The following is a 22,479-nucleotide window of genomic DNA, read 5'->3' as shown; positions in this document are numbered from 1 at the left end:
TTAAGCGTCCGACTTCAGCCAGGTCACGATCTCGCGGTCCGTGAGTTCGAGCCCCGCGCCAGGCTCTGGGCTGATGGCTCGGAGCCTGGAGCCTGTTTCCGATTCTGTGTCTCCCTCTCTCTCTGCCCCTCCCCCGTTCATGCTCTGTCTCTCTCTGTCCCAAAAATAAATAAAAACGTTGAAAAAAGAAAAAAAAATTTTTAAGTAAATTAACTATACCAAAGGCATGCCATAATGCTTCTATAATGATCTGATCTGCAGCTAGAACACATTCTCATTTAGAAGTCACGTAGTAAGAGGAACGTTAACAAATAATGCATTTATGATGGTAGGGATCCAGAAAATCATGTGAAATGGTCAGAGAAATGGGGCACTATCTGCCCTAGAGAACATATGGAGGAGGATTAAAGACATAATTGTATGAAGGGTAATTACATGAAATAATACATCTTATACAGAAAGAGCCCCATTTATTTTAGCTCATTTTAAGTATAAGAAAATGACTAATGAAGGTTGTCCACAAATGCTATGAGTAATCTTACAAGGTAGTCAAGTAACTCTCATAGTCCAAAACAACAAAAATCCTTTATTAATATTTATTCTTCTTTTGGTGGAATACTTATAAAGCAGCAATTATCTGATGAATTGTCTTCAACCATAGCTGCTGTACAAACAGATTTTATATATTTATATATGGATACAGATTTTCACACAAGATCAAAAAGATTTATATAAATAAAAATACAAAACCTAACCTACAAATGACCTCAAAGGTCCAAAATATGCCCAAGATTCTACAGTTATAAAGTACCAGATTTTTAAAATTTAAACTGAAGGCAGTAACTCTCTATATAACAATTACAGTTTTTACACTGTAATATGTTTTATACAAATAATGGAGCCTCTTTGTGTTTCTTACACTTGTTAAACAATTTTAATTCTTAAAATTATATATACAGGTTATTATCTGTAATATACTTTGGGTTACTTTATAAAAAAAATAGTGCATGTATTTGAAACAGTTTAATATATTGAAAAGAACAAGAAAAAACCATGCAGCAAGTAATCAGGGTTAATTCTAATGAAAATCATTAATTTTAAGGACAAAACTTTCAAAGTCCTAACTCAAAGATGGTGGAACTATGAGCACTTTTTTCCGAATAACAAAAAACTTCCTAATTTCCATTTTCAATAAAACATACTCTTGAAAGAACTGATCCAGAGAGATATGGAAGATAGCTCATTTTTAGCACCTCAAATGACAGGCCAAATGTAGATTTCTATTAGGGACTGATAAATCGACAAGTAAAAATGTTTGGGACTGATAATGTTCCAAAACCTATATCCTTTGTTTGTTCAATTGAGGAACCAGGGGCCAGCTGAGCCATGAAAGAAAAGAGACTATCCATTTAGAAACCCACATCAACATACTGCAGAATGACAAAGGAGCTAGAGCTGAGGAAACAACCAAATTCAAGATGCTACTTTTAATGTCTAGGGCAAACCATCTAGCCAAAGGAGAATGCTGGTGAAGCAGAATGAAGAGGAGGCTGTGGCAGTGGCAACCACTACTGAATTTGAAAACAAATGGCAGACTACCCCCAACATACTTCCCAGCCCTCAAGCATCCCCAAGATTGTTTACAAGTGAGTGAATAATTGGGTTAATTCAAAGATGAGCAAAAATCCAGAGACTCAGCATGGAACCTATCTGGAAGAAACTGTAAAATAAACAGACCAAAGAAACAAACAAGACAGATGGAGAACATACATTTGAAAGGACTTGCCCAAATATACAGAAGAGTTCAGTAAACAGTATTTCGTACTACCAAAGAAATTCTAAGAACTGCTTTAATTTTTGAAGGGGAAAAGTCCTGAAAAAGGCAAAAGACTGGCTCAAAGACAGGATAACAGAAGGAAATGAAAGCAAGCTTGCATATTTAAGAAAATTAAGGCTGCTTAGGATTCTCTCTTTTCCTCTCTCACTGCCCCTCCCCTGCCTGTTCTTTCTCCCTCAAAATAAAAATAAAAATAAAAATTTAAAAACAAGCAAGGGCGCCTGGGTGGCTCAGTCAGCTAAGCATCCGACTTTTGACTCAGGTCAAAAGTCTCAGGTCACGATCTTACGGTTCATGAGTTCAAGCCCAGGGCTCTGTGCGGACAGCTCAGAGCCTGGAGCATGCTTCGGACCTGTCTCTCCCTCTCTCTCTGCCCTTCCCCTGCTCATGCTCTCTCTCTCTCTCAAAAATAAACAAATGTTTAGATAAAAATATATATAGATAGATAAAAAAAAAGGTCTTAAAAGCAAATTATGTCTTAAAGCAAAAATGTCTTAAAAGCAAAACCTTCAGAAAAGGTAATCACCTAACAATCTATTTCAATCCACATAAAATCTAGTACAATCCACGTGGGGGAAAAAAAAAATCAAAGAAAGCAACAAAAATATCCATGAAATAAATAAAGATCTGAATGGGAAGACTGAAAGGTATACCACAGCACAAGAAAGGCTGATGCAGAATAACCAATGCTACAGCATATACATAAAGTTAATGAACTCTAAAAGAAAATTCACAGGGATACTGAGGTTAGGAGTAGATGTTGGTAGGAAAAGTTAGTTATCTAAAATAAAATGCCTGAGGAAGGAGAGAGACAAGGAAAGACAGTCGGGGAACCTTTGGCATTACATGTTGCGGAAGAAATAATGGGGAGCAGTATTTATAAAACCAGGGGTAACCTTGACTCAAGAATCTCATATTTAGGGGCACCTAAGTGGCTCAGTCGGTTGAGCATCCAACTCTTGATTTTGGCTCAGGTCATGGTCTCACAGTTCATGGGTTCGAGTCCTGAGTCAGGCTCTGCGCTGAGTGTGTAGAGCCTGCTTGGCATTCTCTCATTCCCCTCTCTGCTCCTCCCCTACTTACACTCTCTCTCAAAATAAATAATAAAGAAATAATTTCATATTAGTTATAATTGGACTTTAAATAAAAATGAGAACATTCTCAAGCGTGAAAGAACTCCATTAATAATAGCACCCAAGTTCTAAATGAAACAAATCTGACCATAATCTGCAGCCAAAACAGAAATAAATGAAAATAGAAGATTTGCGGGGGAATGTAGAAACTGTAGTAAAAGGACAGGCAGTGAGAACTGAATCCATTTCAATATATAATATATTTCTAATAAGATTAAATTGCTCTTTAAATAAAAGTTGTTTTACATATTTAACTTTGGGAACAAAAACTTTACATAATTACCAAGCAAACTTTAATTAAGTAAAAGATATTCCCTAAATATTGAAGGTAATATGAAAACAATGAATCCAATACTATACCCAGTTGGTGGTGTAACTATATCAAGAACTATTCTAAATAACTTTAAAATGTTAATTTGATGGTACATCTCTACTAAGATACATAGCCATACTTCATTTTATTGCATTACAGCAATTTTAAGATATATTTTTTTGTTTTTCAGATTGAAGGTTTATGGCAACTGTGTATCAAAGCCATTTTTCCAATAACATTTGCTCATTCTTGTTTCTGTGTCACATTTTGGTAATTCTCACAATATTTCAAATTTTCCCATTATTATATTTCTTATGATGATCTGTGATCAGTGATGTTACTACTGTAATTGGGGGCACCAAGAACTACATCCATAGAAGGCAGCAAACAGAACAAATGTATGTGTTCTGACTACTACAGCAACCAGCTGCTCCCCCACCTTCTTTCCCTCCTGTTACCTGAGATAAAACAATATTGAAATTAGACCAATTAATAATCCTACAATGTCCTCTTAAGTGTTCAAATGAAAGGAAGAGTCAAACATATCTCACTTGAAATCAAAAGATAGATATGATTAAGGTTAGTTAAGGAAGGCACATTCAAAGTTGAAACAGGCCAAAAGCCAGTCCTCTTGTGCGTAAGTTAGCCAAGTTGTAAATACTAAAAAAGGCAGTTTCTTGTAGGACATTACAAGTGTTACTCCAGTGAACACATGAATGATAAGATAGCAGAAGAATCTTCTTGCTGGTAAAGAAGAAGTTGTCATGGCCTGGACAGAAGATCAAACCAGCCATAATATTCCCTTAAGCCAAAGCCTAATTCAGATCAAGGCCCCAACTTTTCTTCAATTCTATAAAGCCTGAGAGAGGCGAGGAAGCTGCAGAAAAAAAGCGGTAAGCTGGCAGAGGTTGGTTCATGGAGTTTAAGGAAAGAAGCCATCTCCCTAATACAAAAGCACAAGATGAAGCAAAGGCTGATGCAGAAGCTGCAGCAAGTCATCCAGAAGATCTGGCCAGATAACGAAGGCAGCTACAGTAAGCAAAAGATTTTTCAAGGTAGATGAAACAGAATTTTATTAGAAGAAAACGCCAGGGACACATGGGTGGCTCAGTTGGTGAAATGTCCTGACTTTAGCTCATGTCATGATCTTGCCGTCATGTTCTCGCCGTCCATGGGTTTGAGTCCCGGGTCGGGCTCTGTGCTGACAGCTCAGAGCCTGGAGCCTGCTTCGGATTCTGTGTCTCCCTCTATCTCTGCCCCTCCCCCACTTGTGTTTTCCCACCCTCCCTCTATCTCTCTCTCAAAAATAAACAAACATTAAAAAGAAGAAGAAAATGCCATTTAGGACTTCCACAGCTAGAGAGAAGCCAATGCCTGACTTCAAAGCTTCAAAAGACAAGCTGACTCTCTTGTTAAGGGCAAATGCAGCAGGCGACTTTTAAGGTGAACCCAATGCTCACTGACCATTCCAAAACTCCTAGGGTCCTTACAAATTATGCTAAATTGATCCTCCTGTGCTCTAAAAATGGAACAAAGCCTACAGGACAGTACATCTGTTTACAACATGATTTGCTGAATATTTTAAAACCACTGTTGAGACCTAATGTTCAGAAAGACTCCTTTCAAAAGATTACTGATCACTGACAATGCACCTGGTCACCCAAGAGCTCTGGTGGAGATATACAAGGAGATTATTGTTGTTTTCAGGTCTGCTAACACAACATCCATTCCGCAGCCCCACGGATCAAAGAGCCCTTTATTAGACTTTTTTTTTTTAATCTTTATTTATTTTTGAGAGACAGACAGACAGAGAGCGAGGAGGGGAAGGGCAGAGAAAGAGGGAGACACAGAATCCAAACAGGCTCCAGGCTCTGAGCTGTCAGCACAGAGCCTGATGCAGGGCTCAAACTCACGAAAGCAAGTTCATGGCCTGAGCCGAAGTCCAATGCTTAACTGACCGAGCCACCCAACTGCCCCAGAAGTCCTTCAGATTTTCAAGTCTTACAATTTAAGAAGTACATTTTGTTAAGCTACAGCCACCACAGATAATGATAATCCTTGATGATGGATCTGGGCAAAGTAAAGTGAAAACTTTCTGGAAGGGACTTAGCATTCTAGATGCCATCCAAGAACATTCATGATCATGGGGAAAAGGTCAAAATATCAAAAGTAACAAGAGTTACAGAAGTTGATTCCAGTCCGTGGAGATGACTTTAAGGGGTTCAAGACTTCAGTGGAAGAAGTAACTACAGATGTGCTAGAAACAGCACGAGAGCCAGAACTGGAAGTGCGGCCTGAAGATGTAACTGAATTACTGCAATCTCATGACAAAATTTTAACAGATGAGGGGCGGCTGGGTGGCTCAGTCAGTTAGGTGTTCAACTCTTGATTTCAGCTCAGGTCATCTCACTGTTCGTGGGTTCGAGCCCTGTGTCAGGCTCTATGCTGACAGCTCAGAGTCTGGAGCCTGCTTCAGATTCTGTGTCTCCCTCCTTCTCTTTGTCCCTCCCCTGTCTGCACTGTCTCTCTCAATAAAGACTAAAAAAAACATTAAAAAAAAAAGAAAGATTCTCTCCCCCTCTGCCATTCCCCAGCTTGCTCTCTCTCTCTCAAAGAAAAAAAAAACTTTAACAGATGAAGAGTTGATTCTTTTAAAGGAGCAAAGTGGTTACTTGAGATGGAATTTACTCCTGGTGAAGATGCTGTGAAGATTGTTGGAATGACAACGAAGTTTGTTTATCAACTATCAACTTACCAACTCAGTAAAGCAGTGGCAGGCAGGGCTTGAGAGGACTGACTCCACAATTTTGAAACACATTCTACTGCAAATTAAATACTACCAAACAGCATCACATGCTACAGAGAAATCATCCATGAAAGGAAGAGTCAATCAATGTTAAGAAATTGCTACAGCCACCTCAACCTTCAGCAACCATCAGCTGCTTGCACTGGGCTCTGTGCTGACGGATTGAAGCATGGAGCCTGCTTCGGATTCTGGGTCTCCCTCTCTCTGCCCCTCCCCCACTCGGGCTCTGTCTCTGTCTCTCAAAAATAAATTAAAAAATGTTAATAAAAAAAATTTTTAATACTAAAACACATACATCAAAAGTTAAAAATATATGAGCTCCTGGGGTGCCTGGGTGGCTTAGTTAGTTGAGCATACAACTTGTAATTTCGGCTCAAGTCATGATCCCAGTGTAGTGAGATCAAGTCCCACGTTGGGACTCCGCACTCAGCAAAGAACCTGCTTGGGATTCTCCCTCTGCCCCTCTCCCATACTCACATGCGCTTGCACGCTCTCCCTCCCCCCACCCCCACACCTTAAATAAAAAAGAGTTCTTAAGAATGCTAAAAAAAAAAACCTCCTATTTGGGGTGCCTGGATGGCTCAGTTGGTTACACGTCCAACTTTGGCTTGGGTCATGATCTTGCGGTTCTTGAGTTTGAGCCCCACATCAGGCTCTGTGCTGACAGCTCGGACACTGGAGCCTGCTTCAGATTCTGTGTCTCCCTCTCTCTGTGTTCATGCCCTGCCTGTGCTCTGACTCTGTCTCTCAAAAATAAACAAACATTAAAAAAAATTTTTTTTAAAAACTCATATTCACAGTCATGTTCAGAAGCCAGGAATCGAGTCACTTTGAAAACTTGCAAATAAACACAGAATCAAACATTAATCTTGCCCTTCTTTTATAAACTGTACCTCAGATAACCATATAGTTGGTAAGAGCAAGTTTCTTTTTACAGAACTATTTCAAGAATGCATAACAAGAGTACCATCATTTTGCAATCCTGAACAAATGAATCTAATCAATGAACAAAGTCTACTAAAAATCACAAAAATAGAGGCAACCAGACACTGCAAACCTCCTGATGAAAAGTATATACTACTACCTTTAAAACTGTTTTAAGGGAAGAAAAAACCTAATCTATTAAGCTTCTAAATTTACTGATTTACAGGAAATACAAGAGACAGAAGAACATGTTAAACATCACCCTGGAGCTATAATCAGCAAAACTCACACTTGGTAGCTATAAGACAATCTGATTTAAAGTTTTGATTTATTTGTTTTAGAAGTGGGGAGGGGGACAGAGAATCCGAAGCAGGCTCTGCGCTGACAATAGAGAGCCCAATGCTGTGGGTTCAGGAACTGTGAGATCATGACCTGAGCCAAAGTTGATGTTTAACTGACTAAGCCACCCAGGCACCCCGGAAAACCAAAGATTTTAAAAGATCTTTAATGAGGGCCAATTGAACAAATGCTTATTTTATTGGATGCTAATTCAAACCCACGTGTTATATGAGATTTTTTAGATGAGGCAAACAGGAAATTTGAGTGTTAACTGGATATTACATTTAGAAATTATTATGCTTTTTTTTTTTAAAGATATGACAGTGGCATTATGGTTTGGTTTAAATCAATATATAAATAAATAAAATTATGTATGAGACAAGTTTTAAAACCGAAGACTGGGGGCGCCTAAGTGGCTCAGTCGGTAGGGTGTCCAACTCTTGATTTCAGCTCAGGTCATACATGATGCCACAGTTCGTGGGACCTATTACCTCGTCAGGCTCTGGACTGACAGTGAGAAGAAGCCTGCTTGGGGTCCTCGCTCTCCCTCTCTTTCTGCTCCTCCCCCACGTGTGCTCTCTCTCTCAAATTAAAAAAAAAAAAAAGCCTGAAACAAGATTAGTCATGACTTAAAATAAGGATGATAGAGTTGGAAAGATTATATTATACTGTTCTACTCTTGCGCTTGAGATTATCTTTAATAAAACTCATGGTGTCAGTTTTATTAACTTAATAAATTTTAAAATCTATTTTATATCACATATTAAAAATAAACTTGAACTTTTAATACAATTTTTAAATTATATTTACAGAAACTCTAGATCTTAAAGGACACAATACAAAATACTTTTTTTAATTTTTACTTATGTAATCTCTACACCCCACATGGGGCTCAAACTCACAACCCCAAGATCAAGAATCACATGTTCCCCAACTGAGTCAGCCAGGCACCCGAAGGCATAAAATATTTTTATAGCATCAGTATTTTTAACCCAAAAACAAAAGTGAAATATTCAGAAACGTTAAGCTGAGAATTTAAAAAAATTAGTGTATTTTTTTCTATTTTACTTATATAATTTCTTTCACATAACGACAATGATTACCTTTATGGTTTTTTGTTTGTTTTTGAGAGAGAGAGCACACAAGCAGGGCAGTGGTAGAGAGGGAGGGGGAGATGGAATCCCAAGCAAGCCCCACATCAGCACAGAGCCCAACATGGGGCTCAATTTCATGAAGTGTGAAATGAGGACCAAGAGTCCAACCTTAACCAACTAAGCCACCCACCTGTCCCAACAATGATGAATTTAAAGGAAAGAACTACAAGGGTTAATCTTTAAAGAATATCATAACATCCTGACTGATGAGACAAACTCCAATCCTGTTTTCTCATCTATAAAATGGTAGTACTAGTTAGTTCACACATCTAGTGAACCCATATATCTAATAAATTCAATGAACATTCCTTTATCCGCTTGTCCCTAGGAGAAACAACAAAGGGAAAACAATCCTAGTCAAGCTATTAAGGCTGCTCAGACTAAGCCACAACACAGCAAGTGTAAAATATACTAAGCATCCAAGAGTACAATAAGCCTTTATCAATCACCAAAAGCAATCAAGAACCAAAAATTAGAATGCTGCTTCCACATCAGTTCTAAATTCCTAATCATTCTGAAATAACAGAAGGAGGCTGTCTGTAAAGATACTATTTAAGTTTATCAATTTTGAGAGAGCATACGCAAGCAGGGAAGGAGCAGAGGGAGAGAGGCACTCCCTGCAAAAATACTATTGAAGACACAAAATTTACTTTTCTGAGAAAAATTTGTAGACATTGTGAAAACCTCAGTCATTAGGCCAACCATTCTAACATTTATCTTCAAAATTAATTAGTGGGGCACCTAGCTGGCTCATTCTGGTGGAGCCTGAGACTCCTGATCTCAAGGTTGTGAGTTTGAGCGCCACAATCTTTTAAGGGGCACCAGGGTGGCTCACTGTCCAACTCTTGATTTCTGTTCAGGTCATGATCTCACCGTCAGGAGATTGAGCCCCATGTCTGCTTTCACGATGGACATGGAGCCTGCTTAAGATTCTTTCTCTCTGTCCACCCCCACTGCTCAAGGAAAGGAAAGGAAAGAAAAAATATCCCCACTTGCACTGTCTCTCTCTCTCAAAATAAATAAACAAACAAATAAGGGAGGAGGAGCACCTGGGTGGGTCAGTTGGATGAGTTTCAGCCTCTTGTTTTAGGCTCAGGTCAAGATCTCAAAGTTGGGTGAATTCTGTCGGACTCTGTGCTGGCAGCACAGAGCCTGCTAGGGATCCTCCGTCTCCCTCTCTCTCTCTGCCCTTCCCCCACTCCTGTCTCTCTCTCAAAATACATAAACTTAAAAAAATAAAATGAATTTTGCTTTTTTAATTTTTTAAATTAACTTTTTAAAGACAGAGAGACAGGGGCGCCTGGGTGGCGCAGTCGGTTAAGCGTCCGACTTCAGCCAGGTCACGATCTCGCGGTCCGTGAGTTCGAGCCCCGCGTCAGGCTCTGGGCTGATGGCTCAGAGCCTGGAGCCTGTTTCCGATTCTGTGTCTCCCTCTCTCTCTGCCCCTCCCCCGTTCATGCTCTGTCTCTCTCTGTCCCAAAAATAAATAAACGTTGGAAAAAAAATTTTTTTTTAAAAATAAATAAATAAAGACAGAGAGACAGAGTGTGAGTGGGTAAGGGGCAGAAAGAGAGGGAGACACAATCCAAAGCAGGATCCAGGCTCTGAGCTATCAACACAGAGCCTGACATGGGGCTCAAACCCACAAACCGTGAGATCATGAGGTGAGCCAAAGTCGGACACTTAACCAACTGAGCCACCCAGACGCTCCAATAAAATGAATTTTAAAAAATAATCTTCTTAAAAAAACCAATCACTAAATAATTTATGCCTTCTTTCATCCCGATTGCATTTATAGGTATAAAGATAAAAACTAGAGGATAGTTCCACAACTCAAGGTCTTGAGAGCAGGCAAGATAATCAAACCAATTATAGTATAGTATTAAGCTGACCAGTTCAGGCAGAGCCTTGCTGGGGTGAAGTGACACACTGCACCATCAGATTCCCTACTTCAAGGAAGCTGCACTCACGCTGGCAGTCAGGTCCCTCAGAATTTGTCTCGGCTGCATGGGACAGCTCTGCCTAAGGTTAGCTCTCATATATTAAGAGATAACATAAGGGATATAAAGGCCTGGCCATCTGGGCACACTGTGAGACAACTTTGAGATCTGTTCCCAAACTTCCCACACAGTTTGCCAACATTTCCACCACAGTTCTCCTTCTGCCCAATTCTGTTTCCAATTGGTCTCCCTCCACTACAGGTGTAGAAACCTTGTAAGTAACCTGCATTCCAAACTACCTCTTACGTGCTTCCAGAGAAGAGCAACACAGGCCAAGCCTAGGAGTCTGAGTTTCTAACTGGATAGAACAGAGACAGACTAAAGATTTTAAAACAACAAAGAGACCACAGCTATACATTTTACAAAGGTCACACTGAGAACACAGTGAAAGATATTTTAGAGTAGGGGCTGTCTGGGACAGCCAAACTTTGAACTAGAAGACCTTCCAATCCAGTCTAATTATCTCCTATTTCTTTGTCTTCCATGCAGCATGAGATCCGTCATAGGAATGTTGTGGATTCAAATGTCACACTTGCCACCATTTTCAGGGAAAGTACCAGTGGGCAAAATAATAATGTCTTTGAAACTCCGTGTAAAGAGAGTAATACCTACCCTGCATGACTATGAGGAGAAGGTGAAAACTGACATAAAATCACATCAAAAATAATACCTGCACCATTACAAGTGTTTGAACAGTTGCTAGGAAGAAATGGTAACAGAACAGAGTATGCACAAACAACGAGTGAACTGACATAATGCTTACCATTTTTCACACAACACTGTAAGATCAATGTTGTTTCATGTAATAATCTCACTGCTACTGATAGACGATTGGGTTATTTCCAGCATGGCTATTGCAATACATGTTTTTTGATGAACATGTACATGATTTGTTTTATTGTATACATAGAAGTGAACAGCTGGGTCATAAATGATATGTCCAGTACCTTAAAAAGAGGCTTCTGAGATGTTACCATCATTTTTCTTGATCTGCATGGTTATGCAGATTTATATTCATTTTATGAATATTCATCTATTTTTATTTAATTTTTTAAAAAATTTAAATTTACTTATTTTGAGAGAGTACACCAGTGGGGAAAGGACAGAGAGAGAAAGAGAGAGAGAATCACAAGGAGGCTTCACACCACCAGTGCAAGGCCAATGCGAGGCCTAAACTCAAAAACCTTGAAATCACGCTCTGAGCCGAAGCTAGATGCTTAACCAACTTAGCCACTGAGGCACCCCTGTGTCTTTTTTTTTTCTTAAGTTTATTTATTACGAGAGAGTGTGTGCAAGTGAGTGTGCAAGCAGGGGAGGGGCAGAGAGGGAATCTCAAGCAGGCTCCACACGGTCAGTGTAGAGCACAACACAGGGCTCAATCTCAGATGCTTGGCTCGATCTTACTAACCATGAGATCTTGACCTGGGCCGTTATCAAGAGCGGGACCCTTAACCGGCTAAGCCATCCAGGCACCCCTCATCTGCATATTTATGATTTGTGAACCACTCTGTATATACATATTACTTCAATAAAAAGTTGACTAGGGACACCTGGGTGACTCAATCTAGTATCCGACTTCAGCTCAAGTCATGATCTTACAGTTCGTGAGTTCGAGCCCCACATCAAATCACAAGAGAATCTCTCCTCTATGCCCTTCTCCTATTAGAGCTTTCTCTAAGTAAACTTTTAAAAAATGACTAAAAATAAATAAATAACACATGGTACACAGCAGATGCTTAAATAGTAGTTGCATCAAATTCTTAGGTCACAGACCAGCACAGCTTTCAGAATTTATCCTAAAGAATTAATCCAAATAAAGGAAAAAAGGGGTTAAGTCTTCACTGATGAAGTGTTATTAGATTGGATTCTTCAAAGATGAGAATTTCAGGATTTAGAATGACATAAAGGGTCCTGAAACTCAGACTGAGAAGCTTGAATTTTGTTCTGTACTAGAAGGACCTGTGAAGGTATTAGAAAAATGAACTTAAGCACCGTTAATTCATCAAAGTAGTATCAAATGCATTAAGTCCTGTAAGCATACAAATGTGCTGGTATTTCAATGTACTACATACACTGAAATACTACATGAAAAGAAAAAAAAGCAAATAGGAACTGAGTAATTCCAAGAACTGAGCTTTTCCATTAGAAAACTAAGTAGAAGGGGTGCCTGGGTGGTTCAGTCGGTTAAGCGTCCGACTTCGGTTCAGGTCATGATCTCATGGTTCGTGGGTTTGAGCCCTGTGTCAGACTCTGTGCTGAAAGTTCAGAGCCTGGAGCCTGCTTCAGATTCTGTGTCTCCCTCTCTCTCTGCCCCTCCTCCACTCATGCTCTGTTTCTGTCTCAAAAATAAATAAACAAAAAAAATTAAAAGAGAAAAAAACAAAACTAAGTAGAAGAGTTGCCCAAGCTTGAATTACTAAGAATTTATCCTACAAATCAACTAACACACACGTAAAAAACAATCTTATAACAGCATTGTCGATAGGATGGACACACACACACACACACACACACACACACACACACACATCAAACCTAAATGTACCTCAATAGTGAAATAAATTACAATTCATCAATACGATGGTTTCCTATACAGCCTTTTAAAAGGATGAAGAAACTTTTCATGTTTGGATTAAGAAATAATTTCTAAAAGAGACTGGTAAATTAAAAAAAAAAAAAAAAACCAAGATGTAGAACACTATCATACACCACCATATAAAAAAGGATGAGAAGTATTTTACTATTTTTTCACTTTTTTTAATGTTTATTTATTTTTGAGAAGGAGACAGAGTGTGGAAGGGGCAGAGAAGAGGGAGACACAGAATCTGAAGCAGGCTCCAAGCTCTGAGTTGTCGGCACAGAGCCCAACACGGAGCTTGAACCCACGGGCCACAAGATCATGACCTGAGCTAAAGTCGAACGTTTAACTGACTGAGCCACACAGGTGCCCTTATATTAATCTACTTTAAAAATAAACTTAAACCACAACTTCTACACACACACTCCAAAAACAAAAGAGAAAAAAGTTTCCATATAAACTCTTAATTCTTAGATTTAGCTCAAATAATTAGGCACCTACTTCATTTACAAACTTGTACTAGTGTACTACTTAACTTATATAATAACTGTAATTTATTACGCAGAGGAGAATTAGCATTTTTAAAAATAATGCTTATGACAGGAACCGTATTAGGTGCTCCACTTATTGCATTTAATCCTAACAAGGATGTCAGGCAGATTTTATTTTTATTCTTATTTTGCAGGTGAGGAAAATAAGGTTCAGAGAAGTGACCTACTGTCACACAACTAGTATGTTTTATTTTAACAATATATACAATTCTAAGTATAGTGCCATTTGATTTATTGATGCGAAGGGGGTACCATCATTGAAACAAAGGTATACTATATAACTTTCAAAAAGATTGAATGAAATGCTCTATAAGTCAAACCTGTACTTGAAAACAATAGCTTTTTAAAATTGGGGGTCAAGGGGCGCCTGGGTGGCGCAGTCGGTTAAGCGTCCGACTTCAGCCAGGTCACGATCTCGCGGTCCGTGAGTTCGAGCCCCGCGTCAGGCTCTGGGCTGATGGCTCAGAGCCTGGAGCCTGTTTCCGATTCTGTGTCTCCCTCTCTCTCTGCCCCTCCCCCGTTCATGCTCTGTCTCTCTCTGTCCCAAAAATAAATAAACATTGAAAAAAGTGCCACATCCATAAAAAAAATAAAATTGGGGGTCAAAGGCAAAACCTGGGCGGGGGGGAGAGGGGCAAAGAATTTGAAATGACATTTCTCCAAAATACACAAATAAGCACACGAAAGATGTTCAACATCATCATCTATATTACCAAAATGAGATACCTGTTTACACTCCCTAGAATGGGAATAGTGTTCGTAAAGAGGAGGGAAAATTGGAACCCTTCTACATTGCTTGTAGAACTGAAAAGTGGTCCAGTGCTCTAGAAAATAGTCTGGCAGTTCTTCAGATATTTAGGGTTACCATATGACCTAGAAATTCCATTATTTAGTATATACTAAATATTTAAAACAGGGGCACCTGGATGGTTCAGTCAGTTAAGCATCCAACTCTTGGTTTCGGCTCAGGTCATGATCTCATGGTTTCAGGAGTTCGGGCCCCACATCATCCTCCAAGCTGACAGCGCAGAGCCTGCTTGGGATTCTCTCTCTCCTCTCCTCTCATCCTGACCCTTCCAGACTCACGCTGTCTCTCTCTCTCTCTTTCTCTCTCTCAAAATATATAAACTTACAAAAAAATTGAAAACAAATATCCACCCAAAAACTGAAAGCCAACACTACTCAAAAGCCACAAAATGGAAACAAATTTAAATATATTCGATGGTTGGATGAACAAAATGAGGACTATTCATAGAATTGACTATTGTTCATTATTATGAATAATATTAACACAGTGTTATTATTATTCATAAAAAGAAATGAAGTACTGACACTGGCTCCAACATGGATGAAACTTGAAAGTACTGTGATAAGTGAAAGAAGGCAGACACAAAAGGCCACATCTGGTAAGACTGCGTTTATATGAAATGTCCAGAAAGGCAAATCCATAAAAGCAGAAAGATTAGTGCTTGCCAGCGGCTGGAGAGAGGAGGAAATGGAAGAGCAACTGCTCACAGTGTTAAGCATTTCTTTCAAAGATGAAGAAGATATTTTCAAAGATGGTGATAATTAAGTAATTTTGTGAATTACTGGAAACTACCAAATGGCACATTTTAAAAGGGTGAGTTTTACATTTTGTAAAGTATACCTCAATTTCAAACTGTAGCTAGAAAAGATGGGGAGTAGGCCAAAACAAGATATTTCATAAATTGTATAGAAAAATTAAAATCTGTGACTCCTCAAAAAAAAGGACTGGGATAAATCTCTTTTATGTATTAAAGCTGCGGAGAACCTTCTTTCCACTACATACTCCATTCCTTTACTGGTACTTGTTTTCTAAGTTTACTTACATGCTGTATTTCCTGCTGGCTGGCTCGGTAGTTTTTCTTGGTTAAATTGTCCACCAGGTAGCTGATTTGAGACAAGGCCAGCGAGAGCGAGTCAAGATTCATTGCTGGTTGGGGCGGAAGCAGGCGGCCGAGCCCGGCGCAAAATCACCATTATTCCCCTTTAGTCACCTCAGAGGCAGGTTAATGCTTTCTTTGTAATTAGCCTATATCTGATGTCTGTGCAGTGTCTTCAGTTCTTCTTTACCAGGGGTATTACTCTGTTCTGAAACATGGCACCTGTGTTATAAAAAAAAAAAAAAAAAGAAGAAGAAGAAGAAGAAGAAAACACTTCAGATTTTCAAATAGTTATTTTGTTTTTTACATTTATTTATTTTTGAGAGACAGAGACAGACAGAGTGTGAGCAGGGGAGGGGCAGAGAGAGAGAGGGAGACACAGAATCCAAAGCAGGCTCCGGGCTCTGAGCTGTCAGCACAGAGCCCGACGTGGGGCTCAAACCCACAAACGGTGAGATCATGACCTGAGATCATGACCCGAAGTTGGACGCTTAACCGACTGAGCCACCCACAGGTGCCCCCAAATTAGTTTTTATTTTTAGGGGAAAAGGAGTTAAACAACCATCATCTCTCCATCTTAATACCTGAAATACCACTAAGGACTTAGGAAAAACAAAATTAAAATGTCTCAAACACTATTTATAGACGATGCCAAGTTTGAAACTTAGTGCCAATAGAAAAAGAACCCCCCCCCAAAAGTTTGCTTAGCGAGACAACCTATAATATCTGAGATTTCTATTTTATCTACTTCAAAATGATTATTTATACTATACCCTTAGGAACAGCAGGAACGTACTTAAAATTAGGATAGATGGAAAGAACACTCATCTGACATTTTCAGTCTCTCTTCCCACACTATCTACAACCTATTTACAAGACCCCATTTATTAACTTTACTCCTTATAGACTGCTACAGAATCAGATGGTTTGGTCTTAAAGTTGTACCTTAGGATCTATGTTTTAGGTATTTGAATGGTTGTCTTAAAGGCAAATAAGGACTCCATAACCCAAATTCCTTCTCACAGTGTTGAAAATTTTATTAGGAAAATTTAGAAAGGAAAGCCCAAAGCAGCAGGATAGCTAAAATCACAGGATGCTTATCAGTTTAATTCCAACCACAAGCTGAGTCAGAGGAACTATTCCGTGTTACAAAAACAAAAAACAAAAAACACATAAGCTTCTTTTAATATTTATTTTGAAAGAGAGAGAGTGTGCAAGCAGGGGAGGGAGAGAGGGAGAGAGAATTCTGAGCATGCTCCACACTGGCAGCACAGAGCCCAACACAGAGCTCTATCTCAAACTGAGATTTTGACCTGAGCCAAAATCAAGAGTCAAGACACTTAACTGACTGAACCACCCAGCTGCCCCCACACGTTCTTCTTAAGCATTCACCAAGTACTGCTGCTGAAATACAAAAATCTTTGAATACAAGGAGCTGAACTTATGCAAAGCTTCATGTTCTATAAAATCGGCTCATAATTTCATTACAATCAGAACTCACCAGGTAAGATATAGAGAATTCACAAAGATTAGGGGTGCTGGGGTGGCTCAGTCTGTTAAGCGTCCAACTCTTGATTTCGGCTCAGGTCATGATCTCACCATTCACTTCAGTTCGTGAGTTCAAGCCCCACATGGTGCCCCACGTTGGGCTCCACCCTAACAGCCCAGAGCCTGTTTGGGATTCTCTCTCTTCCTCTCTCTCAGCCCCTCCCCTACTTGTGTGCTCTCTTTCTCCCTCTCAAAATAATGAACATTTTTTTTAAAAGGCTGATACAAAGGAACAGAATAACTTTACCATGGAACAGATACTATGGCAGCCTGTTTTTTTAAAGTGTTTTAATGTTTATTTACTTACAGAGACAGAGAGCAGGGGAGGGGCAGAGAGAAAAGGAGAGAGAAAATCCCAAGCAGGCTAAGTGCTGTCAACAGAGCACCACACAGGGCTTGATCTTGTCAAGTGTGAGATCACGGCCTGAGTTGAAATCAAGAGCTGGACGTCTAAGTGACTGAGCCACCCAGGCACCCCAGCCTGTTTCAGTTATTATTTTACCCATGGGACAGCACAAATTTTATTTTACTTATGATATGGTACAGCAAAACAAATACTGAATGTCCTCAGAATTCCTCTAATAAAACTGAGGTTTTGGTACTTTGACTACACCATCTCTTCTGATAAAAGCCTCATGGTAAAGGGTACAACCTTTTCACGTTAACATCTAAAGACTGCTATACAACAAAACACTGGTGTAATCCAAGTTTCAAAAACCCAATCTTCATTATATGAACAAGTTAATGCATTTATGACCGATTCCAAGCCCTTATATTAGATCAGAATGACAACATAATTTATTAACCAAACCAAAACACTTCTGAAAGTAAAGGGTGTAACCAGTTAAACCAGACAACAGGTGTAAACCAAGACATGTGATCACCCTAGCTGGCAAAAATCTTTAAAAAAAAAAAAGAAAAAAAAAAACCTGACCCGTCCCTCCAAACGTTACTTTGTTTCTAAAATGTACTTTCACTGGTCTCTCCTTCTCAGTCTCTTTTGCTGACTCCTCCTCCTTGAACACTACAAATTGTTTCTTGTGCATCCAATCTAAGGAATACCAAGCACTGTGGATTACAGTTAATCTTCTAAGTGTTATCATAAAAGAATACCCATGACACTGAGTGAAAAGCTTCGGAACTATGAATAGCAAGATTGCATCTTTTAAATAAAGACATCTACGTTCCTATGTGCAGAGAATGCAGAGAAAATAAGGTCTCAACCATAGTGGTTACAGACAGGATTTCACTTAAAATTCCATTTACAAAAAGACCCCAAGGGGCACCTAGGTGGCACAGTCAGTTAAGCGTCCAACTCTTGGTCTTGGCTCAAGTCATGATCTCACAGTTCATGAGTTCAGGTCCTGCATCAGTCTCTGTGCTGACAGCAGGGGAGGCTGCTTGGGATTCTGTCTCTCCCCTCTGCCCCTCCCCAGTTTGTGCGCTCGCTCTCACTCTCTTAAAAAAAAAAAGTTTAAGTCCTAAATAAAGAGTCCTTCTAGAAATCTACAGACCTTCATACATACAACATGTACAGTATTATTCAGTGCAGCAATAGCTGTCATAGCAAAGGAATGGCTAGGAGTTGGTGACCGAATAAATATCTTGGACAATGTATATAGTATTCTAGCCTTTAAACTCTTATTTCTAGGGGCACCTGGGTGGCTCAGTCAGTTAGGTATCTGACTTCAGCTCAGGTCATGATCAGGTTTGTGAGTTTGAGCCCCATGTCAAGCTCTGTGCTGGCAGCTTAGAGCCCGCTTCAGATTCTGTCTCTCCCTCTCTCTGCCTCTACCCCACTCGCACTGTCTTTCTCACACACAAAATAATAGTAATAAACATTTAAAAAAAATTTTTAAATAAGAAAATAAACTGTTATTTCTATATATGCTACTTTTTGCTTCTAATATGTGGACATATATAGAGTTAGCTTTTTGCAAAAAATATACAGGAAAGATAAGCCACAAACTAATCAAAATGGTTACCCATAAGGGAGTGAGAAAAGGGTAGAAGGCATACAAATCTGATTGAAAACTCAGCAAGTATACCTTTTTGTATGTTTTTTACTTTTGAATCACGTGATTATCTTCCACGTTTGAAATTTAATTAAGAAAAAAACTACAATCAGGGGCGCCTCAGTCTGGTTAAGCATCCGACTTCAGCTTAGGTCACAATCTCAGTTTGTGAGTTCAAGACCCACTCCGCGGCTCAGTGCTGACAGCTCGGAGCCTGGAACCTGCTTCTGTGTCTCCTCCTCTCTCTGTCCCTCTCCTGATCTCACTCTGTCTCTCTCTCTCAAAAATAAATAAACATTAAAAAAAATTTTCCTGAGGAAAAAACACAACCAAATACAAACAAATAAACCTGAGTGTCAAACTGATTACATAAAACACAATGAAAACAAATTATTTCAAATAATTACTGAACACAGATGCTGTACATCCTTGATGGACAATGCAGAGTGGTGTGTGGGTGTGTGTGTATTATTTCTTATTTGAAGGGGCAGGGTGGGGGGGCAAGTATCTTAAGTTGGGTCCATGCTCAGCACAGAGCCTGACGCAGGGCTCTATCCCACAACCCTGGGATCATAACCTGAGCCAAAACCAAGAGTTGAACACTCAACCAACTGAACCACCAAAGTATCCCTATTTTTTAGGACCAAAAGAAATCAAAGAAATTTGACGCATGTTTACTGTTAACAAGAGTATTGCATTAAAAAGTTTAAACTTTGGGTACCTGGGTAGCTCAGTTAGTTGACTTCAGCTCAGGTCATGATCTCCCAGTTCATGAATTCAAGCCCCACGTCAGGATCTGTGCTGATGGTGCAAAGCCTGCTTGGGATTCTATGTCTCCCTCTTTTCTCTGACTTTCCCCCAACCACTCACTCACTCTCTCTCTAAAATAAGTAAATAAACATTTTTTTTTTTTTAAAGTTTACAGGGTGCCTGGATAGCTCAGTCAGTTAAGTGTCCTACTTTGGTTCAGGTCATGATCTCACAGTTAATGGGTTCAAGCCCCATATCGGGCTCTGTGCTGAGAGCCTATTGAGCCTGGAGCTTGCTTCAGATTCTGTGTCTCCCTCTCTCTCTGCCCCTCCTCCACTCACAGTGTCCCTCTCTCTATCTCTCTCCCTCCCTCTTGAAGATAAACATTAAAAACATTTTAATAAAAAAGTTTAAACTATTTTTATATTATTGGGCAAAGCAAATAACAGGAATCCAAATTCAGTGCAAAAAAATGTGGTAAACATAAAAGTTTAAAGGCCGTGGGGCACCTGGATGGCTCAGTAGATTAAGCGTCCAACTTTGGCCTAGGTCATGATCTCACCATTCCTGAGTTCGAGCCCTGCGTCAGGGTCTGTGCTGAAAGCTCACAGCCTGGAGCCTGTATCAGATTGTGTCTCCCTCTATCTCTCTCTCTCTGCCCCTCCACTGCTCATGCTCTGTCTCTCTCTCAAAAATAAATAAACATTTAAAACAAAAAAAAAATCAATAAAATAGGCAAACTTAAAAAAAAAAAGCTTAAAGGCCTGAAATACTATATTTCAAATGGAATTATCAGGAGAAACGCTTTTTAAAAATCATCATTTCCTAACGGAGTTTAATGAAAGCCCTAGACTATACAATGAAAACTACAAGACAGTGTTGAAAAAAAAATTAAAGGGGCGCCTGGGTGGCGCAGTCGGCTGAGCGTCCGACTTCAGCCAGGTCACGATCTCGCGGTCCGTGAGTTCGAGCCCCGCGTCGGGCTCTGGGCTGATGGCTCAGAGCCTGGAGCCTGTTTCCGATTCTGTGTCTCCCTCTCTCTCTGCCCCTCCCCCGTTCATGCTCTGTCTCTCTCTGTCCCAAAAATAAATAAACGCTGAAAAAAAAAATAAAATAAAATAAAATAAAAAATTAAAGATGACACAAACAAGTGGAAGGACACTGTGTTAGAAGAGTTAATACTCTTAGACTACCCATGCCACCCAAAGCCACCTAGACTCAACACAAACCCTATGAAAGTCCCAATGGCATTTTTCACATAAATAGAAAAAAAAAAAAAGTCCTAAAATTGGTATGGAACCATAAAAGACCCTCAAGAGCCAAACAATCATGAGAAAGAACAAAAAAACCGGAGGCACCACAGTTCTTGATTTTCAACTATACTACAAACCTATAGTAATTAAAACAGTATAGCATAAAAATAGACACAAAGATGAAAAGAACAGAGAGCCTAGAACTAAACCCTTGTATATACAGCTTACTAATATCTGATAAGGGGGACAAGAACAACCAATGGGGAAAGGACAGTCTCTTCAACAAACACTGCTGGGAAAACTGGAAAGCTACATGCAAAAAAATGGAAGTGGACCTCTATCTTACACGCTCACAAAAATTAACTCAAAATGGATTAAAGACTTAAACAGAAGACCTGATACCACAAAGAAAACATACAAAATAAGCTCTTCAGTGCTGATCTTGGCAATGATGTTTTTGGAGATCACACCAAAAAGCACAAACAACAAAAGAAAAAGAATCAACAAATGCGACATCAAAATTAAAAGCTTCTGCACAACAAAACAAACAACAAAATGAAAAGGCAACCTACAAAATTAGAGAGAGTATTTGCAAAACATGTACCAGATAAAGGGTTAACATAAGAACTCATACAGGGACACCTGAGTAACTCAGTTGGTTGGGATTCCTTCCAACTCTTGATCTTGGCTCAGGTCCCGATCTCACAGTTTCTGAGTTTGATCCCTGCCCTGGGCTCTGTGCTGATGGCTTAGAGCCTGTTTGGGATTGTCTCTCCTTCCCTCTGCCTCTTATCAGCTGTGCATTCTCTTTCTCTCTCTCTCTCTCAAAATAAACTTCAAAAATAAAAATTCAAACAACTCGGTAAAGATATTAAAAAAGTACAAACGATCCAATTAAAAAATAAGCAGAGGAACTGAACATTTTCCCAAGGACGACATCAAAATAGCGAACAGGTATCTGCAAAGGTGCTCAACATCACTACTCATCAGAGAAAAGCATATCAAAATCAGAATAAAATATCATCTCACACCATTAAGAACAGCTAGCGACAAGAAGAGATAAGTGCTGGAGAGGATATGGAGAAAAGGGAACTCTTGTGAACTGCTGGTGGGATTGTAAAGTGATTCCACCACTATGGAGAACAGTATGAAAGTTCCTCAAAATATTAATAAGAGGCACCTGGATGGCTCAGTTGGTTGAGTGTCCAAATCTTGATTTTGGTTCAGGTCCTGATCCCAGGGTTGTGAGATGGAGACCTGCGCATGGAACCTGTTTAAGATTCTCACCCACCCCTCCCTCTCCCCTTCCCCCGCTGTGTGAGTGTGCTCTCTCTTGTGTGCAAAATTTAAAAATTAAAATAAAAAACAAAACAA

The 22,479-nt window shown here is 39.5% G+C and overlaps 1 protein-coding gene across 7 annotated transcripts in view; it reads right to left on the bottom strand.

The window, feature by feature from the left end:
• CNOT1 (CCR4-NOT transcription complex subunit 1) overlaps positions 1 to 22,479 on the bottom strand; it is a 102,526-nt gene that overhangs the window by 60,801 nt on the left and 19,246 nt on the right. For all 7 annotated transcript variants that reach the window (XM_030299133.2, XM_030299136.1, XM_030299130.1 and 4 more), the window contains exon 2: positions 15,486 to 15,761. In XM_030299133.2, the coding sequence (XP_030154993.1) occupies positions 15,486 to 15,587 (102 nt within the window). In that variant the 5' untranslated portion in view covers positions 15,588 to 15,761. The remainder of the gene's footprint in view (positions 1 to 15,485; positions 15,762 to 22,479) is intronic.

This window comes from Lynx canadensis, chromosome E2 (assembly GCF_007474595.2).
Source record: "Lynx canadensis isolate LIC74 chromosome E2, mLynCan4.pri.v2, whole genome shotgun sequence".
Taxonomy (NCBI): Eukaryota; Metazoa; Chordata; class Mammalia; order Carnivora; family Felidae; genus Lynx; species Lynx canadensis.
Note: the sequence above shows the minus strand (reverse complement) of the source record. Positions and strands in the feature narration are given on the sequence as shown.